Source organism: Pelobates fuscus, chromosome 1 (genome assembly GCF_036172605.1).
Source record: "Pelobates fuscus isolate aPelFus1 chromosome 1, aPelFus1.pri, whole genome shotgun sequence".
Classification (NCBI taxonomy): Eukaryota; Metazoa; Chordata; class Amphibia; order Anura; family Pelobatidae; genus Pelobates; species Pelobates fuscus.
The window spans coordinates 84,330,980-84,348,553 of NC_086317.1; the positions used below are offsets into that span (position 1 = coordinate 84,330,980).

Below are 17,574 nucleotides of genomic sequence, written 5' to 3' on the forward strand. Positions count from 1 at the left end.
CAAAGATCTCTAAAATAAGAACCACACTTTTTGATTTAAAGGGACACTATAAACAACCAGACCTCCTCATCCCAGTGATTCCTCTACCCTTTTGTATATACAGTGATGCAGGGCTGTGGAGTCGGTAAAAAATCTACAGACTCTGACTAAATGTAGCCTATAAGTCGACCTATAAATATTACAGGTATTCTATAGGTTCAGGCTTATATTCACCAGATAAGGCAACCCCCAGAATTATGTGCTATTTCTACGCCTAGCTAGGCCTGTAGACTCATATTACATTTTGTCACACGTCAACAGACGGTCCTATTACACATTCATTTAAAATTTTTGTTTTATTTACTGTATCCTGTTGTAGAACAGGTTATTTTATTATACAATAAATAAGCTGGTCAGAGTTTAGATGTAAACAAAGCATTAGCGTTTAGTTTACTTGTTTTTGCCGATAGCACATATGTGCCCAATGTTATGCTGTGTTTACATATGAATGAGACAATACCATAGGAGGTAATGTCATCTGTTAGTTGAAATTTGTGTGAAAAGAGTAAGTAATGGCTCCTAAGCATACTCAATTGAGTGACAATAGTGATAGTAAGCACTCCAGCAATTCAGAAGACTGAAAGCATTGCATGTATCAATAATGCATTAGGCTAAAGCCTTATTTTCATCTCTGCCACGTATCAACTACCGTACGTTATGTTCAGCATATTAGTAGACCCTTAAATTATAAAAGGATTTTTATTTTTTATTTTTTTTATGTATAAAATATCAATTTGTATGCTGGCTTTTATGGTAAATTATAATATGGCACAAGTAATATAATTATACACTATGTCATGTTACATAAGTCAGTTATGATTTACTCTTCTGATTATTTAGCCATAATATTTGATTCAAGATAATGAAACACATTTGTTGCACTGCGTTCAGCATTCAATTATCTTTTTAATTGTGTATTATGTGGTAGAATTAGAAAAAAAGCTAATGTTATGAGCCATTAAATGTTAGAAATATAAATTTGTTTCCACAATTCTGGCCACTAGAGTATATAATATAAGGAATCAGCGGGGCCTTTAAGTGTCGGAGTTGGAGGTTTTGTGCTCTGACTTCACAGCCCTGATGTGCAGTGCCCCAGTCATATTACTCATGCAATGTCAATTATTGCCGTCCGACGGAGGTAAGACAGTGTTTGCATTGCTGGGCCAAACACATCTTCAGTGGTTGTTACCCTGTCAGGCACTAGATGGTGCTACAGCATTCAGAGCTTAGTTTGACTGGGTTCTTGATGTTCGACGGCGTAACACATTGCTTGTGGACATCACATGTACAATCAATGCTTCACATAGAATAACTATCTATGGGAAGCATTTGATTTTCACAGTGCAGAGATTGTGTGTGTATTGATTAAGTGAGGCAATATGTAATACTACTACATTACCACTAAATTCTCTTTGAAAAGCATGATTAAAGCGGCACTGTCATGCCGAATCCCGTTTTTTTTTTAACCCCACTCCCGCCTCCACTACATCCAATTGACCCCCTAGTCGCCCCCAAATACCCCTAAGCCTCCCAGATTACCTCTTTTTTTAATCTTTATTTTCTGCCCCGATCTTTATTCAGGGCGCCGCCATCTTTGTGTGGGTAGATGAAGTCCCTGTGGGACACGTCATCTGCCCACACTAGATAGCACTGAGATTCCTGCACATGCCCAGTGAAACACCTGGACATGCGAACGGGAATTTCATCTATTCATTCATTAGTCAGACAGACGAATGAATGAATAGAAAAAATCCGACGAACAAACTAACACTGTGTATCAGTGTTCGTTTGCTCGTTCGGTTTATTACAAGGAGGGAGCTACTGGCACGCAGCTCCCTCCTAGTAATATGTAAAAATAGAAGCGGCAGGGAGCAGTGCTCCCCGACACTTCATAAGCCCCCCATGCTCTCCCCTCACTCTATGGGGGTCAATATGACCCCCATAATAGCACAAGGGAGATTAAAATCTCCCGAATGCCCCTACTTGCTATACCGCGGGTAGGGGCATGTCTACTAAACAGTGAGCAGCCTGTGGCTGCTCACTGTAGAAAAAAAAAATTACATAAATTACAATGGGGGGGAATTTTCATTTAGGGCCCCCACCCATCGCTCAGGGGTGGGGGCCAGGGGGGAGGACAGTAGGTACCCCCCTTATTGTTTGTTTAGGGCCCCCACCCACCGCTCAGGGGTGGGGGCCGGGGGGGAGGACTGTAGGTTCCCCCCCATTATTCTTTTATAGGGGTCCCACCCGCAGCTCACTGGTGGGGGCCGGGGGGAGGACAGTAGGTCCCCCCCTTATTGTAACTTAGGGCCCCCACCCGCAGCTCAGGGGTCGGGGGGGGGAGAACAATGCCCCCCCCCCTCTCATTATCCTTTAGGGTAATAGGGTTTTTTAGTTTCTTTTTACAGTGAGCAGCCACAGGCTGCTCACTGCTTACTAGACATGCCCCTACTCGCGGTATAGCGAGTAGGGGCAGATCATTTACTAATACGAAGTAATTTTTACTTAGTATTAGTAAATGTGGCTGAAAGACCAATTTAGGTCTTTCAGCCTTTTAGTAGATAGCTCCCTGATACCGTGGGAATTAGGGAGTTATCTACTAAGCGGCTGCAAGATGCAGCCATAGCAATGAATAGGATCGGAGTTTCATTCATTAGAATGAAATTCCGATCCGAACAAAGTCCCGAATTGCGTTCTAACACGAATGGAGAAACTGTTAGAACGCAATTCGGCAGTTTTGCCGACGTCCTGTCTAAGTGACAGGAAGCATCACGGGAACAGATAGGAAAACAAAGGATTGTGGGAAAATTGCTGTGACCACCGGAAACGAAGCACACTTTGCTCCACCGCTGGTCACTGCGTAGGGAACCTCCATAAGAGAAATAGTCCCTACTTTGTCTTATGTTTTAAAGAAAACTAGAGCAGATAGGTAGAAAAGAACAGATCCTGAGAGAGGGAGAGAAGAGGAATATTGTGGGGAAAGGTAAGTTCGGTATGACAGTGCCGCTTTAACAAACCTGTGAAATGCACAAGTTTTTATTCATTGAAATAAATCCTTGAATAACAAAATTAGTGTTATTCATTGTTTTTATGAATGGAATTGCCAGGTCATGAGTGCATGTATTCAGGGCTCCCAATAGCCCCGCTTTCGGCTTGACAGTTTGAATTTCGAGGTCCTATTCCGATATACACTAAACAAAATTATAAACGCAGCACTTTTTTTTTGCCCCCATTTTTCTTGAGCTGAACTCAAAGATCCAAGACTTTTTCTATGTACACAAAAAGCCTATTTCTCTCAAATATTGTTCAAAAATCTGTGTTAGTGAGCACTTCACCTTTGCGGAGATAATCCATCCACCTCACAGGTGTGGCATATCAAAATGGTGATTAGACAGCATGATTATTGCAAAGGTGCGCCTTAGGCTGGCCACAATAAAAGGCCACTCTGAAATGTGCAGTTTTATCACACAGCACAATGCCACAGATGTTGCAAGTTTTGAGGGAGCATGCAATTGGCATGCTTACTGCAGGAATGTCCACCAGAGCTGTTGCCCATGAATTGAATGTTCATTTGTATTTATAATTTTGTTCAGTGTAGTTCCCTGATGTCCAGCATCTGGCAACACCAGGGAATTGTCTTCAGCAGCACAGCCATCATTAAAAATGCTGGTTGTTTAAATGGGCGCTATAACCAAGCAGAAAGTGCTTCAGCAGCTCCCTCTGTGTAGTTCTGCAGGTCGTGGGGCTAGTCGGGAGGCTGACTGGCATGCTTAATGCCAGGGTTACATGCCACCTTCTGTGGAGGTCCACTCATTGTGGGTGCCAGCAGTGATGCAAGTTGTGTCACTGGCAACTGTGTACACATCATGAGATGGGGATTTAGACAGGGAGATTATTTGATAGTGACTGCTGACACCCTGTTATGCACTAGAGTGAGAATTGTCAGGAATAGTGATGTCTCGAACTGTTCGCCGGCGAACAATAGCGTGTTCGTGTTGGGCGAAAATATGCGATTTCCGGTCCGCCCCCTATTCGTCATCATTGAGTAAACTTTGACCCGGAACCTCACAGTCAGCAGACACATTCTGGGAGGGAGGGTCTGCTGCTGATTGGCTGGAATGTGTCTGCTGACTGTGAGGTTCCGGGCCAAAGTTTACTCAATGATGACGAATAGGGGGCGGACCGGAAATTGCATTTGTTCGCCGGCGGACAGTTCGGCGAACAGTTCGGGACATCACTAGTCAGGAATTGAAAGTGCATTTCCAATTCATCATAATAGATCAACTGAAGGAATAGCTGACTTCGAGGGTCTTATTTCTGGTTTGCCTGTTTTGGCCTTCAATTTAAAATTCACTTTAAATTCTCACTTTAGTGACTAACCATGATTGCTTTCTTTTATTTATTTTTTATTCTTCTATCAGAATTCTCCTGGTCTCCGTACAGACCAAGGAAGTAGAGCAAGACTGCAAATTAATTATGTTGTCCTAGCTACAAATTAGTCCAGGTAATTTATTTCATGTGCATCAAATTTGTCAAACATCTGGAGTGACCCGTTGAGTCAAAGTGACATCTATTAAATCTGTTGATTTGGTTAAATCCAAGCACACTGTAAAGTGCTATGCAAAATGGGTTAACAATATATATCTTTTTTTTTTTTTTTCCTTTTTGTTTTTTTAGATTCTTCACAATATCTCCATGAGCTACTTGAAGGTAGTATAATCCACCTGCCTGCCGTAGAAATACCTAAACGGGTAATTAAACTAAGAAGTTATTAAATACAATATGCTGATTTACAAAGGGACTGAAGAAAGTCTGTCTGCTTTATTAAATAGCAGGCATTATTTTTTTACAGAGCATTGTGACTTTCGTCCATTGCTCAGTATCATTAAATACACACCCCATGCTGTTTCTGTTTGGTGACTGCCCTTGACTGGTATCAGAGTGAGTGATTGTCATTTTCTCTATGCCTCATATTAACAGTCCCCATATCCATTTCATATGAAATAAAGTGACTTTCTTCCCTTAAAAAATGGACCTGCTATCGTAACAATAATAAGTGAAAGCTAAATTGCTGCTAACTTGTTTTGCTAATGTTTTAATGTTTCACCATTTTCTTCGGTATTTTAAAAGGTAGGTTTTTGCCTTCAGTGAAAACACTCTGTGCTGTTGGCATTTCTGCATTTTATTTTTTTAATTAAATATTATGAATATTTAGAATCTTAGCCACTGGTCAGGTGCATGATGGAAATATGTTCTCTGCCTGTGTTGTCTGAAGACTAGGAGTCATTCAGACTTGATTCTCCTGGTGGTATTTTGTCTGGGAAGGAGACATTGCTTGCTTTTGTAATGCTGATCTGTTTGTTTGTTTGCTCAGAACCCAGAACTTGTGGCACGCTTGGAAAAGATCAAAGCAAAGTTAGCAAATGAAGATTACAGACGGATCACAAAGAATGTCAGCTGTCAGGTACAGGAACCCCCAATGAATTTCCATATTCACATACCAGAATGACTCCTAGCAGAGGTGAATTAAACACTAAGGGAGGTCTATTCTAGTCCTAATTGGGATTGAGACTTTAAAGAGACACTTCAGGCAACATAACCACTGGTGCTTTCTATAGTGGCTATGGTGCTCACAACCTCTGTACTCTCACCTTTTAAAAAGTATCCTGCTGTCTTCAGTCATTCTGAAAGAGCTTCTCACACATTATTTGCCCAAGGTGAAGCTGTAAACACTCTGAGCTGGGCAGGGAATAATGTGCATGCTTACAGTACAGTTATTGCTAATGTAGGTGACCCAATCTTCACGACACAGATATGAATGCCTGTAAAAGCATCCTTGCATAATAGCAAAACCCTGGGATGGAGTTCTGACACTGGACATTTTAGAATAAATAAAGAAAATATATAGTTTTAAAGGGTGAGTGTGCATATATAAGGTCCTCATGCCCTAACTACTATAATATGCTATCATTATTTTTTTATTACCGTTATTTTTAAAAGTCTGTTTTTTAATAAATATTTTTAAAAATCATCTCGAATTTTTGTGGGAGTTAGAATAAAATTTATCCCCAGTGTCAAGAGCCTTCAAATGTTTCTTCGTTCAAGGTTGAATAATTATAAATGTTGGCAATATTTTAAGCGAATACTGCAGCTAAAAGACTGTTGCATTTATAGTAGACTTTACAGATATAACTCTATTACAGATCTGCCTATAAACGTACAGACTGTAAAATTGTCGATATCCCTGTAATGTACATCTTTAGCTAGCAGGTAGCTTTATGAGTGATATTGAATTATACATGTATTGTTTTTCTTTTTCTTTATACATTTCTCACCTCTATAAAATAAATTATCAATACTATATCTGTTGTGCTTAAAATGTATATTTGTGTTGTGTATTTTTCTCTGCTAAAACACCATTAATGTTTATTAATTCTAAGTCAATCATCCAGTATGAATAGGAAAATTAAACACTAGCATTACTTTCCTTTGACATAGTCTGACACCTTTAAAAAATAATTGAATGCACTCATTTCAGTTTTCCTAATAAGCATAGTTTTATGTATATCTTGTAATAGCATGTAAAGAGATCATTTATATTTGCATTATAAGGCTCACAAATATGAGCGGTGGGTGTTTAAATAGCTTGTTTCACAGCTGGATATTCTGCCTTCAGGAGTTTGGACACTGCCAATGATACAATAAATATGCTGTCTGATTGTAAGAACTGTAATAAAGAATACACATACAAAAGAGGAGGTTGGGATGGAAAGAGTAATTGCTATGAGTCTTTTATATGTCCCAACAAAAACTGTGTAGATCTATGTAAACTACTGCAAAACAAATTTGACATTGTCACTGTTTAGATGTGCGACACAATGTTATAATTTGAGCACTATGTTCCCATAATAACTTCATTCAATCATTGAAACATTTTTTGATATAACTATAATGCATGGCCATTGTGACTTACTGTTGACATTTGTGGACTTGTTTACTGAATCAATCTCTGTTTGTTGCTGTGTGTGGTTTTTAAAGGGACTCTCCTGGCATCAATACAACTGTAATGCATTTGATAGATTTTGCCTCATTAATACTTTTTGCATGCTCAAATTTTTATAGTCTTTTTGCACAAAATAAATGTTTTGCAGAATGCTATACCGTAAGCCTGATTTCATAGCACGTCCCCTTGTACCAGAAAGACTCAATTTATCAAATGTATGCTCACAGTCTCAGCCTCAACAGCACGGAGTGAACTGATTTTAATTCACAACCTGACTGCATACAGAGAAACTATAAACAGGTTGTCATATCCTTACTGTATACCTCCCTGGGTGTCCTCCTCCTTATAATGCAGGTTGTTTTGTTGTTCAGACCATTCAGTACTGTCAGTGGCTGAGCTGTGTTTTCTGCGGTAAGGGGACATTGGCTACAGAGGCAGGCTTGTGCTGCAGCATTCTGCAAAAACATTTATTTTTATTTTTTTTACGCAAAAACTACAATGATTTGAGCATGCAATGAATCTGTACTTCTTCAATGTAAGATTTTATTATTCAGTTTAAAATAAATGTTGAATACTTTTTCCTAACATTATTCTCTGATTTCTATCATACTGGGGAGGAACATATCCACTAAAGGATTTGACCCACATATCCTACTCAAGTCTATATACCTGAGCCAGTTTGAATACAGGCTCATTTAAATGTGAGTAGGAATTTCTATCATTTAAACATATACATATGATACCTGGATACCTATCAGTACAATATTGCCCTATGTAAGCTTTACTCTTTTCAGAGACATCAAGACAAAGATCTGCTTTATGGGTATATGTATTGTATATCTTTCATATTGTGTTAAATACCCTGATATATTTTCTTGGGTTTTCAGTGCGCTATCCACTTTATATATATATATATATATATATATATACTATATATTTTTTGCTTTATGCAAAAATATAGCGTATGCAGTATATTAATTAGGCCAAAATATATTAAATGCATTAAAGTAGTATTGGTGCCCGAGTGTCGCTTTAATATTCTTCTTATAGAAATAAACCCCTTCTATCTTTTACAGACAGGCAGAAATGGGACACTGGCTGAATTCAGCAAGCAAGGTGAGATGCAGGTTTTGAAGTACAAAATTGAAATCTGAAAATAAATACGGTACATTTGAAAATCTCCAGCTCAGCTATTTTATGTAGAATTTTCCATTCTATGGATTAGTTCTGGCAAATATTTCCGAACTCTTCAGAGTCTTACATTACTTCTACCTTACGTGAATGGATTATCATCAAAGTACTAATGTTTCACAACATTCAAAATATTTGCCTGGACGTAATAGCTCTGCGAGCTAAAGTCTGTGGCTGGGAAAGTATTTAAAGGGTTATTAAGGCATAATATTCAGTAATTAATTAGGAAGAACATTGTTATTAGCAATAATCAACCTGGTTTTATGAAACATAGGTCATGTCAGACTAACCAAATTGCATTCTACAAAGAAGTAAGTAGAAATATCGATCAGGGTGTTGCAGTGGATGTTATTTACTTTGAATTTAGCCAAGGCGTTTGATACAGTTCCTCACAATAGGTTAGTGTTCAAACTAAAAGAAATTGGTCTTGATCAAAATTCTTGTTTTCTTGTTCTTGGGTAGAACATTGGCTTGAAAATAGAATGCAGAGAGTTGTCATTAATGGCACATTTTCAAGCTGGACAGAGGTGGCAAGTGGTGTCCCTCAGGGTTCTGTTCTGGGACCCCTTCTCTTTAACATATTATGTTAAAGAGAATAATTATGTTGAAAAAGGCATTGAAAGCCATGTTTCAGTGTTTGCAGATGACTCAAAACTCTGTAAAGTAATACAATGTGAACAGGATACTGCTTTGCTGCAGAGGGATTTAGATAGATTGGGGGACTGGGCACTCAAATGGCAGGTAATAATAATAACAAAGTATTTAACTAGGAAAGGTACATTCAGATTACTCTGGTTTTCAATTTAATGTAGAAAAATGCACTTTGGGGTAAAGAATGCACATGCAACCTACACCCTAAATGGTAGTGAATTTGGGATAACAACACACGTGAAGGATTTGGGAATTGTTATGGACAACAAACTAGGTAGCAATATGCAATGTCAATCGGCAGTTGCTAAGGACAGTAAGATATTATCATGTATCAATAGGGGCATTAATTATTGGGATAAAAACATAATTTTGCCTATTTATAAATAAGTGGTAAGACCACTACTATGCTGTGCAAATTTGGGCACCTGTTCTAAAGAAGGATATTATGGCACTAGATAAGGTACAGAGGCGGGGTAGAAAATTGATTAAGTTAGAAAGGTTAACACATTTACATTTCTTTAGTCTGGCAAAACGGTGCTTCAAGGGGGATATGATAACATTATACAAATATATTCAGGGGCCAATACAAACAATTATCTGGAGATCTATTCATAAACAGGACTATACATAGGACACGAGGTCAGGTATTTAGACTGGAAGAAAGGAGATTTAGTCTACGGCAAAGGAAAGGTTTTTTTTACAGTAAGAACAATAAGGATGTGGAATTCTCTGTCTGAAGAGTTGGTTTTATCAGAATCTGTACAGATATTTAGTAGCAATTGGATAAATAGTTGCAAAAAACATAATATACTGGGATATAATTTTTAATTAGTGGGGTTATAGCTTCTTGGTCCAAGGAGATATCTGACTGCTATTCTAAATTCAGTAGGTATTTTCTTCCTAGTTTGTTGGAAAATTGCTACAGCAAAAACAAATGTATGAGAGGCTGAACTTGATGAACGCATGTCTCTTTTCAGCTATATAACTATGTACTAACGTGTGGAAATCTGGCCTAATAAAAAGGAGCTAAGAAAGGGAAACTGGGGGGGGGGCGGGGCCGGACCGCCAAGCTGGATAGTCGCAAGTCGGAGCAGCTGCTGTAACTCGCTGAAACATACTCTCTAAAATTATGTCTTACCACCTAAACTCTGACCGACAGAGCAAATACCCAAAGCTGAGTGACTGTTGGACCCGGGGAGAGGCTGGCTCGGCGAGCTTCAGTCCCCTGGGGAGGAAAAACACGTTGCCCCGACTGGGGCCTTCTCCAGAGGTGAGTGGGGCAGACGGCCGCTGCCCCACTGTCCTGCACCACAAAGCCCGGCCAAAGGTGTGAATCGGCGCGGACCCGGCTCCGTTCCCCCCTCTAGGCTGGGGGGGTGATCCCGGTCCTCACCCTGTGGCCCTGGCCGTGATACTGTAAAGGGGGTCGGAGAGCCCGACCGCCGCACCTAAAATGGCAGACGGCAAAGCGAAAACCAGCTCCCATCTCACACTCACAGCTCCTGAGCTGGCTCTTACCTCTCGATCATGCCGCACAGAGAGGTGGCGAAACCCATGCCAAACCTCGCAACCCCTCAAGACAGCGCTGAGCCACACAGGCAACTCAAGTGAGCGGGAGACAACGGCTGCACTAAGCGGACGTAACGGAAAACATACTCGCCTGAGGTGACAGCACAAACCGCCAAGCAAGATGCCTCTGCTGGAAGACCGACCCGGCACTCACATTTAACCCAGCCTGCACCAGGACGGACCGGTCGGCGGCAGAGGTCCGCGGGAAACAACCAGCTCCCGACCATAGCAGACACCCAGCTGACCGAAGGTGGCAAGCCCAATAAAACAAAGCGGCAACACTGGGAAATCCAGCGAGGTTTACAACATACAACACAGACAAAATATGCTCTGATGCCTGCTCGGAAGGACGCTTGCGCCCTGCTAACCAGACACAGTAGAGCAGGAATCGGGGAAAAAACAGGACCACCCGCCATGATGCCGACTTCTCCCTACCAAGGCGGCCTGGGAAACCCAGACCACCCAGGGTGATAATTGCGTTGGACTCTTTGGTTTCACTAGAATGTCTTAACTAGTCCTAGCTTGCAGGGTATTCTCTATCTTGTTATCATTACTAAACACTCATCTGAGAATCGTATATGGCACTCACAACAAAGCTTACTCTTCTCACACCCACATGTGCATGCGGGATACACGATATTAGTCACTAGCATGACAAACTCCTGAGAGGGGCTAATTCGCTAAGTTCATAAAATCTGCGCACCCTTAGAAGCACCTGTCTTTACCTAACAAGTACCGATGTATACCTGCAGCATATGTGATGTAGCTAGAATGGACGTTCACAGATCAAACCTGTTTACATAACTATGCTTATTTTAAAGATCTTAAAAAATGTGCATTGTCTACCTAGCTACAATTACTACATGTGCTTATTACCTCACAGCACATGTATTGTCTCACTATGAATAAGCTTGTTTTCCTTAAAAAAAAAAAGTGCAACCCATCTTGAACTTATATGTTAACATATTGTCATTACCATTCTAACTTTTGTTATAAGTCATAGCAAAAGTTTGTACTTAACACTGCACGCATAAAATAAAGAATTAAAGAAAAAGAAAGGGAAACTATACTTTTCAGACCAATCGAATGCCTAAAATGGAGTTGACAAACTGAAATCCAGTTGCAGGTACACATATTCCTAATAATGGTTCTTGCATTCATAAGGTTAAAATGTGGTCTATTTACACAACTCCGTGAGATACATTTAGTGCCTGGAATGTCTCTCTTAGGCAAATTGTATAATAATGATGGGAAATATGTCTCAGGAATCATATTAGTAGTTATGGTAGAGGTGGGGCTCTTTGTTTGCATTGCTGTAGATTTTGTATAATGCCACTGACCGGGAGATTACACATTGAGTACTGCATTGCTAATTAGTATGTTAAAAAGGCCTAGCTAGCAACAAAGAAAAAGGAAACCACTTCTTAGCATTTTCCTCAAGTCACTTCAAACCCCTTTTGTTTGTTTTTTAGTGTTTGTTTTTTGTAACCTAATTAAACAGATAACTCCCTTCAAGAAAAATCGTCACACCAGAAGAGCAGTTTTGACATTTCGGTTCAGTTTATTTTCTTTTACACAGATAATGTTCATGCTGTCACATACAATGAAAGCTCCCCATTTGCTCCCTATTGATGCTTTCTATATAAAATTAAATAAAACACATAAATAGATATTTAACACATTTTCCTTGCAACATATATGCTCAACATAGTTTGGTTTGGTTAATTATTGATTCAGAAAGCATGATTTATCCTTTATTCCTCATAATGTGAATACTCTGATAAACATCTATTTAATAGCAGCGAAGTCTGTCTCCCTTGATTTGATTACATGTCCAAGCAGCCTGAGGGATCCTATTGCCACCATGTGACCCCATTGCACCTAGGGCTGAGATATTTTTTTTATTTTTACGTACTCTAGTGGTTCCATAGTTTTCTCTCACTTCTTGCCTCACACTTCCCCATCTCCCCTATCCTGGACTTGTAGAGGGCTTCAACACACGATATATAAAATGTATACATAATGCCAAACAATATTTAATCTTCTAATCTCAGCTCCAATAGTTATACAGAATATGAACGTATTAGTGAAAATGTTAGATTCTGTGAATTTACAGAAATGTGTTTCAAACAGAATTCTACACACAACGTCATTTTGCTCTAAATTCCCTAGCTGTTGAAAGTACTCTGTAGTGAAGGAGTTAATGTCTTTGATTCTCTTTGTAACGCATTACAATATAGGTCCAACTAGTATACTGAAAAGGGGGGTGAACATTAAAGTGCTTTTAATCCTGTTAACCTGTAAGGTATTTAAACCTTGATGAAAGAAAGGTGTGCACTTTTACCAGTGATTTTTAACCAGCCCTGTGATAGCAATCACAAAGACTTTAGGCCATTTAATAGGTTCTAAGTAATTATGGACCAAAAGCTCTGTTTCTGCATTATGCAAAATTATACTTTTTTTATTTTTTATTTTTTTTTAGAGTCAACAACTTTGTGTTACATGGCCTACAACAATAATAGTGAAAATCTTCTGTACGCTGTTACACTATGACCAGCTTATTTAAGCTCTCTTAAAATATATTTTTCCTCCACTGTGTTCAGTTTGTCCCCTTACCAAACCGTTCCATCTTTGTTTTGTCACAGAATCTTTTTTATTTATTTTTATTTTTTTAATTTATTTTTTTGTTTTGTTTTTTAATCTTTATTTTAATAAACACACGAAGGCATGTCAACACATGGTAATGCATTCACACCTCGTGATCATACATTTCTGCTTTTACATATCCTGCCTGCAATGGTAGAGGTTTTTCAAGGTGTGTAGGGATACAAAAGAAAAAAAAAAAAGGGCAAGGGGGAAATTGTCCACTCCCTCTATAACCACAGAGATTATTTATTAGGATTAACCAACATGCAACAGAATCAGTTTTTTGACTGCTCGTTTGACCAATCCAGTGCGTCTCGCTGAGAAGCCTTGGAGTGGCAACAGGGAGGGAAGATGGGTAGCACGTGGCAGGGGAAGAAATAATGCTCTGTGCACATTAGATCCAATAGTCTTACAGTCAGATTCTCCCAGCACAGAGCTTACACGTAGTACAAGTTATGGGGGAAATGTATCAGTGTTCTAACAGTGATTGTTAAATTACATCATTAGTATTGCCATCGTATTTATTAAAGTGTTCTATTAAAGTGGCGGTATTCTTCATAGCAAATTCCGCCAGTTTTCCAGTTTGTATCAGAAGACCGCCAGATTTAGAGTGGTGAAAACAAGACAGAAAGGGAAACACAACGCTGTTTTGTCAGAAATAGTTGAAGATAAATCTTTTAAATCAATGGGAAATTGTTGTATATTTAAAAATGAAAGTTAGGGCACAAAAGACGTAACAGATAAAAATGACTGACAGTTTTAGTAAATTGTGCTGAGAAATTGATTTAAAAGTGCTAGTGACGCTTTGATAAATCTTCCCTTATGATTTAAGACATTGTACATACTAATGCCATAAAATGTAAAACTGATCTAAGATTGATTGTGGGAAATGGAGCTATACACAAAAATAGACCGTTTTCTGCAAAATCAGAAAACTTTAAAATGTGTAATACTGTAGACACAGATAGGCTCCCTGCACCATAATCACTTCAGTAAGTTATGTTGCTTGAGCTTTGAAGATCAGAAAAGCCTAAAGAAATATCAGCAATATAAAATCATTCTGTAATAAATATTATATAAGGCAGTGTGGTAAGTGTTTTCTTTGTCTTGTGTGATGTAATAAATCAGAATATATCACTTTGCTCTTACTTTTTATTATGTTCAGACTGTAATGTTTATTTGAAATGTCTAATGAATTTGTGGTTGCACTGTTTTGTGTCTATCTTACAACTAATGTTTGATAAATTGGAAAAAAAAAATTAAATGAGTAAATATAAATGTAAAAAAAAAAATCTAAGCAATTAAAAATCAATATAACCATTCTTATCCTACCCCCTTGGTGCAGGACAGTATTGTGCCTTTCAAAAATAACAAAAGTCCAGAGTGTAGCTAATTTGTGCCATTATGTCCTTTACTAGCAAATTACATGTTAACTCACCCTGATTGAGAGTTGTCCACAATGGGTTTACTGTTGGGTATCCCAGTGGTTCCCAACCTCTTAGACGAAGGCACACTTCTATACATCACATTTTGTTGTGACTTTACCTTAGCAGTATTCGCTAATTACTCAGTAAATTGATCTGCTAATTCTAACTGTTTGTCAGATGGGAATCCCAATTTTAATGCTGCTACTCATGAAATAAAACGTACTTAAGCACTGCATTCAGCCTATTACAGCTAAGACGTCAATGTGTTGGTGGCACACTTTGAGACTGCTTGAGACACACCAGTTGAAAATAACTGAGTTTATTCCATGGTGAAATTAAGCAACGTTTGTAATATCAGAAATTGTATCCACCTAGTTGGTTTTCACTTGCTTCTTTAATTATTCTACCTATTTAATTTTGTCTCTTCAGTTCGACCTGTGAAGACAATGGTGATAACAGTGTTCAACTTCTTCATCACAATTGCTGCTGCTTTTGCTTGCACGTATATTGGCAGCCAGTATTTGTTCACAGACACTGCTGCGGTAAGTGGGGCCTGGAAACACTGAACCGTAATGTTGACCATTTTAGGGCTTTGTTACCAGTCTTCTGTATCAATAGGCAACTCTATCTGTGTAAAGACGACATGCCAAAAAGCTAGCAATATATACCTCTTATTTCACAGGATCATAGCTATTAATTCACAATTTGTAACGCACTTTGCATGCCCTTTTACAACATGACATTGTCTTGTCACAAAAAGACATATTATGGAGTGAGTATTTACAGCTTTGCCTATGGACAGATGAGAATATAGGATGCAAGGAGCATGTCAACACAATACATAAAGACAAAATAATTGAAACCATCCCTGGGTATCCAGATCACAGCAGAAACACTTCATTTTGTGATCTGCTTGCATGTGTGTTCTTTTTCTGTTTTAACTTTTTTTTGTCTCGGGTATTCTCTTTCTTGGGGAAACAACTCAGGACAGTGTTTCATAGTAGGAAACAATATTTAGGACAACAGGGTGGTAAGTGTTCCTGGTTTGTGAATAAAGTTGCCATGCTGTGCTGATGTTATTCTTATGTAATGACATTATAAGGAACAGCAGTATTTGGAACTTTATAGTGGGAACTGTACCTCTGCACATCTATGTGTTACATTAAAATTTCCTGCATGCATAAAATACGGTGAATTGTTTGTCATTATACATTAGTGACTATGAGCAACTTTTAGACAGAACATAATCACAGACTGCACTCACGAATGTGAGTATACTTAAGTAAATATACATAAGACTGTGATAATCGGAGAACAAACTATGTCCTCGTGTTTCTACTGGTTAAATAAGAGACTGTGTAAATCTCTGCTTTTATTCTCTTTATATTTGTTGGGGGGGGGGGAATTGATTTAAGTATTTTAACCTGAATACAATGTGATGACTACCGTCTTACCAAGCACTTCTGCAGGTTTAATGTAACTCTTAATGGAACCTCTAACACAATATTTACATTGTAAATTGTACTCTGTGAAAAAATGTAACTATAACTAGGTTTCTACATTTTCGCTCTCTTTCCCAGCGGGTTCTCAGCTCTGTAATTGTGGCATCCTTGGTGGGCTTGGCAGAACTGTATGTTCTGGTCCGAACAATGGAAGGACAACTTGGAGAACTGTAGCCAATGGCATACGACACCACTAGAAGCAAACCTGGTCTGTTCTGAGCTGGACTCGAAGAAATATCTTCAGGATAGGGAAATAATGTTTGTTTATTGAAAATACATTTCTCCTGTAACTTTCCTACATTCCAGCATTGCTTATACCATATCTACTACTTATATTAATATATTTTATTGGGTAAAAAAATATTTTATCTGTTGGCTTCCATTACTTTGAGGATTTTTTTTCCTCCCAAAAACATACTTCGACTTCGTCACCATTCCCACCACGATATAGCAAAGAAGTCCTCTCTCTGTAGCCATCCACTTACCCAATCCTTCTGGGCAAACTAGCAGTCCCCTTTATCGGAGCGCAGGGGTTTGACATTAGGTGAGAGGAATGCCAGGTGGAATAAAGTGTGGACTCCACAGGGATCCCTTATAGTAAAGTCCTTAGTGCAGTGAGTAACGTCTGAGGAATCCTTTCTAAACCTATCTGCTGCTGTAGGCTCCTGTTGCCAAGTTTAGAGAGCAGTGCTTTCATAACAAATTCTTTTTTTACCTTAGAAATACATTCGTTTTGTTGCCATTGCTGGTTTTCTTTAACTTGCTCCAGCCTTCAGAAATATGAGAATTTGAGAAATCAAAGCAATAAAAATTAGAAACTAGTAAGCCTCTTCTACCTTACAAATTAATTCACTATAAGGTTTCATGCAATTATTTGTGCAGAAGAATCAAGGTTTTATCTGTGAATTCATATGAGGATCTTTAACTTTTAGCCTAGCCTGTGCAGTAGATGAGTGTTCTAAGATGTAATGATGTACAATTCTACATATTGATACATGTGCAGTATCTCCATTCATGCTTCCCTGCAGAATATTGTTACAGCAACTAAACTGGGCAGGAATTTAAACCCATTTTAGTAATGATCATTTTCACTTTCTTGTGCATAATTTTCTCGTTGCTGAATTTTCCATATTAATGATTGTTCCTTGACTTTTACACTTCATTTACATTTTTGTTTGATTAATTGTATTGTTTTGCTTTTGCAGATTTCCTTTATTTAAAGTTTTCAAAACCTGTAATACTTATTTTAAAATTTACCTGAATAAATTATTTATGAACTTCATAAATTAACAGTGTTTATGTGCTTATAGATATCTTTAGTTAGTTCAACCAACATTTTTTTTTTTTTTTTTTTTTTTTTTACGTTTTTTGTTTTGTTAAACTCATGTATGTCATAGATGTAATTTTGATAAAACTTATTTTGGATTATTAAATTTAATTTACAGCAGTGATGAAGGTCTGAAAGTGTGTACTCATTATATATATTATTGATATCCATTATTGATATCCATTTCACTGAACTGGATAGGCACATGGAAACTATTTA

The 17,574-nt window shown here is 38.2% G+C and overlaps 1 protein-coding gene across 1 annotated transcript in view; it reads left to right on the forward strand.

Moving 5' to 3' along the window:
• The window catches only part of TMEM199 (transmembrane protein 199), a 21,345-nt gene extending 4,055 nt beyond the window's left edge, over positions 1–17,290 (forward strand). The window contains exons 2-6 of the mRNA XM_063449943.1: positions 4,717–4,790; positions 5,414–5,503; positions 8,119–8,158; positions 14,956–15,068; positions 16,107–17,290. Coding sequence (XP_063306013.1) covers positions 4,717–4,790; positions 5,414–5,503; positions 8,119–8,158; positions 14,956–15,068; positions 16,107–16,202 — 413 coding nt within the window. The 3' untranslated portion in view covers positions 16,203–17,290. The remainder of the gene's footprint in view (positions 1–4,716; positions 4,791–5,413; positions 5,504–8,118; positions 8,159–14,955; positions 15,069–16,106) is intronic.
• The last annotated feature ends 284 nt before the right edge of the window (positions 17,291–17,574 follow it).